The 6,767-nt window shown below is 52.5% G+C and overlaps 1 protein-coding gene across 1 annotated transcript in view; it reads left to right on the top strand.

Moving 5' to 3' along the window:
• Window positions 1-6,767, top strand: part of Kcnq4 (potassium voltage-gated channel subfamily Q member 4) — a 58,320-nt gene that overhangs the window by 34,398 nt on the left and 17,155 nt on the right. The window contains exons 2-8 of the mRNA XM_017798755.2: window positions 1,608-1,698; window positions 2,337-2,463; window positions 2,659-2,834; window positions 3,500-3,625; window positions 4,037-4,147; window positions 4,317-4,412; window positions 6,384-6,472. Of these exons, the coding sequence (XP_017654244.1) occupies window positions 2,346-2,463; window positions 2,659-2,834; window positions 3,500-3,625; window positions 4,037-4,147; window positions 4,317-4,412; window positions 6,384-6,472 (716 nt within the window). The 5' untranslated portion in view covers window positions 1,608-1,698; window positions 2,337-2,345. The remainder of the gene's footprint in view (window positions 1-1,607; window positions 1,699-2,336; window positions 2,464-2,658; window positions 2,835-3,499; window positions 3,626-4,036; window positions 4,148-4,316; window positions 4,413-6,383; window positions 6,473-6,767) is intronic.

Raw genomic sequence — 6,767 nt, 5'->3', positions numbered from 1 at the left:
TTTTTAACCTTTAAAAAAGATCTCCATTTCATTTTAGAATATATTGTTCCTTGCAGAAAGACTCGCTGTTTTTGCTACTAACACTGAGATGTTGGCGCATGCCTCTCTAATCTGTATGTATCTGATTATTACTAGTCATGGTCGGTTGCACTTGGATCCTTGGCACCTGTATATGGCTATAAAGTCATTGGGTAGATTTCAACGGTAATGTTTATCACCTCTACTAATTAACATGACGTAACTTTTTATGCTTCCTCCTCAAATATAATTCATTTTTTAAAATTTGTTGATTTTTTTTGTGTATATCCACAGAACATCCCAAACCATCTTATTCAACTGTACACCCACTTCCCATATGGCACCCTCCCATAGCCTCCCTCCCCCCACTAGAGCCCTTATACTCTGTTATCCCTTCTACTGTCTGCTGTGATGTCGGCACCCCCAGCCCCTCCCCACTACTTGTCCATCTGGTGAATCTAGTCAGCCTGTCTACAGGTCTTTGTTTTAGGAAGGTCAGCTGTTCCCCATCTATCAGCAATTGGTTGTCAATATTCCTTTAGATAAGATTGGGGTCAGCTGTTCATTTTCCCAGTTCTATGCTGGGTTACTATCTGGGAGTCCCTTGGGCCACCCCTCAAAATATTGGCCCCTTTAATCTTTGGTTATACTTTCCTTTTGGATGTTTAAGGCCATACAGTTGGCCCAGATAAACCAATTTATTTTTACTCTTAAGGCTGTTTGAGGATCTGTTACTCAGGGGTCACATGGGCTTGGGAGGAGCCCTTCCCAGCTTTTTAAAAAATTTAAAACATTTTATTTATTTTTATTTTATGAGTATAAATGTCCTATCTGTGTATATGTAAGTGCATCTGTATCACATGCAATGCCCATGGAGGCCAGAAGAGGGCATCAGATTCTCTGGAAGTAGAGTTACAAATGGTTGTTGGCTGCTGTGTGAGTGCTGGGAACCAAACCTGGGTCCTCTGGAAGAACAGCAAGTGCTCTTAACTGCTGAGCCATCTCTCCAGCTCCCCTTTTTTCCACACCCAGCTTTTTTACATGGGTATTGGGAATCCAAACATAAGTCTCTATGCTTACATAGCAAGCACTCTTGCCACTGAGTCCTGTAGCTGTCTCATTATGGATTCTGTAAGAGTCCATGAAGGCAAAGCATCTGTCCCTCTTCTGCAGATGAGGCCACGTCCTGCCGTTTTGGATGTACAGTGAAGGCAGTCTCTCCCTTGGCCATTGATCTCTCCTGAACTCTCACTGACCTCTGGAACACTTCTTGAATCTTAAAACACTGAGTCTGTATGTTCTCTTGCCAGCCGAGACAAAACTGTACCCGTCTTGCACACACACAGCTGGGAAACCTCCCCTCTGAGCCTCAGCCATGCCAGGATACAGTGGAGAGGGTAGGGGAGATGGCTGAGCTGAAGCTTGGCATAGAGCCATGACTTTACAGAACTCTGATTTGGATTCTGCTTTCCAAAGAATTCTCCCCCAATAATGCTTCCCACCTCAGCTAACTGCATCCCCCTGCCAGGGGCCCCTCAGTTCTCCTGTTCCCTCAGTCATCTGACCTTCCCTACATGCTTCAATTGCAGATTTTTGCTGGTCTTCAGTTGCCTGGTGCTATCCGTGCTGTCTACTATTCAAGAGCACCAGGAACTTGCCAATGAGTGTCTCCTCATCTTGGTGAGTACTGGAGTCCCTGCCAGTTCCTCCTCCAGGGAGGGTGGCATATGAGGTAGCACCTCTGGGCTGAGGGCTGAAGGTGGAGAGAGGCTTAGGAAGCCTATGGATTAGAGAGCAGACTGCTGCTTTGGGTTCCCTGAGCTGGTGGCTGTCCAGATCTGGCTATAATTCCTGGCTTTATAGCTGGTACAGGATGATCTCCTGCTTTGTGAGGCCCAACGATGAGCCCAGTATAGACTGGGTGAGTAGGCTCCATCCTATACCAGGACAGAAACTGCTAACTTCACCCTACTAAATAAAAACCCACAGAAGGCCCTCTGCTGACCAAGAGCCACCCTTTATGCCCTTTCAAGGAATCTGGGATGGCTGGAAGGCTAGAGGGCAGGGGAATGAAAATCCAGGCAGCTTATGGTATCAGAAGTGTGAGTATGGGGATAGACTTAGGCTTCTGCTTCTCCTTGAAGGACATAGAAGGGGTTCCCAACTTTCTGGATTCCTCTCAAATCTTTCTAGGAGAACCTTCAGTGGAGAGGTCTGAGCAGGTGCTGGTTTAACCCAGGATTCGGACTGGGTTGGGTTCTGACCTGGGTCCTGGTCCCTGAAAATGGGGACCAGAGCTCAGGCCGATGGTCCCACAGGAATTCGTGATGATCGTGGTCTTTGGCTTGGAGTACATCATTCGCGTCTGGTCGGCTGGCTGCTGCTGCCGCTACCGAGGATGGCAAGGCCGCTTCCGCTTCGCCAGGAAACCCTTCTGTGTCATCGGTACAAGGCCTTTCTTACTCTGTCCAGCCCCAAGCCTCGGGGTTGGCACTTTGACCCCCTTCCTGGCCCCGACCCCTGGCTACTCATGAACTCAGTGGACCCTCCCAATCCTCTCTCCCCTCACGGTCCCAGGAGTCCCCGACCGCAGGTTCTGACGCAGGGTGGGCTGGTGACCTCGACACTCCCGCCCTGCAGACTTCATCGTGTTCGTGGCCTCGGTGGCCGTGATCGCGGCGGGCACACAGGGCAACATCTTTGCCACGTCTGCGTTGCGCAGCATGCGCTTCCTGCAGATCCTGCGCATGGTGCGCATGGACCGCCGCGGGGGCACCTGGAAGTTGCTGGGCTCCGTGGTCTACGCGCACAGTAAGGTGAGGGAGCAGTGTGGGCGGGAGTAGAAGGCAGGGTCAAGGGTGACTGGAGCGGGCGGGAGCCCAGCCTAGTCTTCGGAGACTGGGAGCGGCGGGGCCCACTCTGGGGAACGTGGACCCGAAGTTTGGGAGAGGCGAGACCTACACTGGGGCTAGGAGGGGGTGGAGGGAGGGGACTGGAGCCGGGCAGGAACCGGGTCTAGTAGTCGGGGTCTGAGAGGGGGCGGGGCCTATGTTAGGGAAAGTGGGCTGAGGTGGGCAGGGGCGGAGCCTACACAGTTGTGAGGGTTGGATCCAGAAGGAGCGGGACTTTGGCAGGGCCTTCGTGGTTGGAGCTTGGGGGTCTCATCTGGAAGTCTCTGGGTTTAGAGAGGGACTGCTCCAGTAGAGTGGGAACTGGGAGCAAAATGTACCTTGGGAGGAACTAGACGGAACCCCAGGGTTGAAATCTGAGAAGGGGGCTAGAGGGGCTGGGCGAAGTGGTCTGGGAGATGGAGGATTAAGAACAGGCCTGGGGTCTGGCCCTAGGAGTTTCGAGAAGGCCAGGCAGGGGCTCCATGAAGAGAGGAGCTAGGAAGCCTATAGAGTCCAGCTGGAGAAGTGCAGGGTAGCTTTATCACCTTCCAGGCCGGCATGACTCCTTGTGCCCTTCCTCTTGTGCTCAGGAGCTGATCACCGCCTGGTACATTGGGTTCCTGGTGCTCATCTTCGCCTCCTTCCTTGTCTACCTGGCTGAGAAGGACGCCAACTCTGACTTCTCCTCCTATGCTGACTCGCTCTGGTGGGGGACGGTGCGTTAGGGCCTGTACAGGCTGCCTTTTCCCCTGGGACCCTCCCTGGCAAATTCCCGAGGTTGGTTGCTTAGGACTAACCCACCCAGGGTTGACCCATGTCTCTTCACACTAAGGCCAGGATTCCTTGACAGGCCCCTATGCTAGCCTTCTACCTGCTCTATTGAACCTGTTCATCCCACCACATCCAGTCCTTCACTCAGCCCTTGTGACCTGGACCCCTTGACTAGCTTGAGAACAGGATCCATCATTGTCCCCCCAACCCCACTGACAAGTCCTTGAGATTAACCTCTATGGGAGTGGGGGAGGGAGACCTTGTCTTGTCATCAGTTTCCCTCTTGCTTGCACCCCCAAGTTCTTGTGGGTGTCCCCTTTGCCCCAGTCCTGTGGGTAACAAATTTGTATCCCCAGATTACGCTGACGACCATTGGCTATGGCGACAAGACGCCACATACATGGCTGGGCAGGGTTCTGGCTGCTGGCTTCGCCTTGCTGGGCATCTCCTTCTTTGCCCTGCCTGCTGTGAGTTCTCCTCTGCTGGTTGGTGAGGGAGGCTGGGGCTGACCTGATCAGCCTGGTCCCAAATTTGCTTGGGCAGCCTGGGGTGCCCCAGATGGGCAGGTATAGAAACATTCGAGTAGCCTTTTGTGCTCCTTCCCATATCCCCTTCAACCGTGCCCTATCCCTCTAGGGCATCCTGGGCTCAGGCTTTGCTTTGAAGGTCCAGGAGCAGCATAGACAGAAGCACTTTGAGAAGCGGAGGATGCCAGCAGCCAACCTCATCCAGGTACACGATGCTCAGGGGACTCTGTGTTGTGCCAGCCCTGTGTGCTGGCCTATGTGACCCCCGCCCCCCCCAAAACCCCATGATTCTACTTCAAAGCTCAGACAGAGATGTGACTTTTCTGGGTTCACCTGCCATGTTACAGACAGAGCTGGGATCCTGACTGCGTTTTCAGAAACTTACCCCTACATGAAATAACTAGTTTCAGACTCATTAGAGCCACCCTATAGCCAACTCTGGTCCTGGGACTCCATTGCCTAGGGAATTGAGGGGAAGCCTAGTCTCCTGATGGAGACTCAGCTCTGCCATCCTTCATCTGGGCAGCTGTCTGTCAGTCCAGTCCACTCCCAGTGCCTTGATACATTCACTAAGTCCTCAAGCAGTCATCCAAATGACAAGAAGATGGTCCTATGGTCCAGAATGGGGCTTTTAGGAACACCAGGATTTAGTGAGCTGCTGAGAAAGGAACAACCAAGGAAGCAGAGGAGGAGCGGCTAGAAGTGGGGGGTAGAAAGCCAGGAGCATGTGCTCTCAGTGTCCCCCAGTGCAATGGGTGGTCTGAGTGGATTCTGATCTTCTGTGAGCCTGGCACTCTGCCTTGGCTTCTGCTCAGTGTACAAGAGAATTCCCTGTAGGGAATGGCTGGGGAATACCGACATAGCATACCTCTGCCTGCTCCCCAACACGTCACTCTCTGACCCCCAAGCCCAAGCCTGACTCAACCACCTCTATCTCTTCTCTTCAGGGTGGAGCCCCCCTCCCCCTCACTGCTATCCCTAACTGCCAGCCCAGCCATTTCTTCTTAGCATCCCTTGGGGCACAATGGCCACTGTCCCCTGGGAGCTGGCCTCCCAAGGGGCATTGTAGGGGCAGGCGGCTGGCACTGTCCGTGCTGAGAGACAGCTGGTATTGTGGTGCCCATAATTAATGAGACAGCTCTGGCAGCTGTTCCCCAGCTCATGCCAGGGACCTAGGCAAGCAGGAAGTAAAAATATTTCTGTCTTAAGAAGGCGCCTGGCTGGTGAGGTTAGCAATGGCAGCCCCTTAAGGACAAGAGACACCAAAGGAGGGGAGCACCCAGAGCCCAGCTCTGCTTTGTTCTATCTAGCAGTAGCCATGTCTCCCTGCCCCAGTGGATCACTCCACTCACAGTCCTTCCCAGACTCATCTCTTTACCTGGAGAGAGAGGGGCAGTCCTTCCTCTCATCTGACACTCATTCCTTCTGCTGTAGAGACCATGGCTGCCGAAGGGTTGGTGGGTAATGTTCTCTGACCTGAGTAGTCCCATGGTAGCAATAGGCAGCTGATGAAAATACAGTGGAATTGGAGCTTGCAATAGCTATTTACCCAGCCAACATTTGTTTCCCAAACATTTGCAGAACACCTGAGTGTGCCAGATACTGTACTTGGCAGTTAGGATGCAGTGGTGCCCAAGACACAGTTTATGAAGAAAGACACTAACCAGACACACAGTGAATGTATACCTAGCTAAGGGAGCTAACAGGAGGGTTTAACAGAGAGCCTGGCCATAAGTGCCTACTGTTTGCCAGATGCTGAGCTTGGCATTAAATAGACATCTGTCCATTTCATCCTCACAACACTCCATTAGGTCAGCAATATTCAGTCCATTCTGCAGGGAGGAAGCTGAGGTTCTGAAGCTTTTATTAATCTTTCCACACCCATCCATCAGGTAGAGCTGAGATTGGAAGCCCATGCCCGCCTGACCACAGATCCAGCTCTTACCTGGTTCTCTGAGGCCCCTTGCTCTGGTGCTGATTTACTGGGCCATCCTGGGGAAGTCACTTCTCTCTAGGCCTTGGTTTCTTGGCTGGCCCTGCTAGTGACTTTGGAAATGGGCTTTAGCCTATGGTCCTGGCATCACTTCACCTGGTCTGGGACTAGGTTTTCTCAGGTGCAGAACGTTGGTGGGGAGGTTATGAACCTCTCTGATACCCCATTCTCTGATGCCTCCAGGCTGCATGGCGCCTGTACTCCACAGACACAAGCCGGGCCTACTTGACAGCCACCTGGTACTACTATGATAGTATCCTTCCATCTTTCAGGTAGGTGCTTCTGGGATGGGATCAGGTGGGGGCTGGTGTTGAATGCTCCTTGAGCAGAAGCCCCTGGGGTTGAGAGAGATGGCAGCTCTCAAGAGAACATTCAGGGCTGGCTCTGTGTTCCTGCATAACTCAGAGCCTGGAGGGTCCTCTTCCCTACTCTTCTGTGTCCATTGGGCTAAGGGTATTGGTGCAACTTTGCCCTCACAGACTGAGCCCCACTCCTGGAGTTTTGGCGGTCTATATGGCATCCAGAAAAGTGACAGCCATCTCCCCTCAGTCCTAAGTGGGAGCATGT

The sequence above is a fragment of the Nannospalax galili genome, unplaced genomic scaffold, assembly GCF_000622305.1.
Source record: "Nannospalax galili isolate Female #2095 unplaced genomic scaffold, S.galili_v1.0 scaffold577, whole genome shotgun sequence".
Taxonomy (NCBI): domain Eukaryota; kingdom Metazoa; phylum Chordata; class Mammalia; order Rodentia; family Spalacidae; genus Nannospalax; species Nannospalax galili.
The sequence above is the reverse complement of the archived record's forward strand: the minus strand, read 5'-3'. Positions and strand labels throughout refer to the sequence as shown.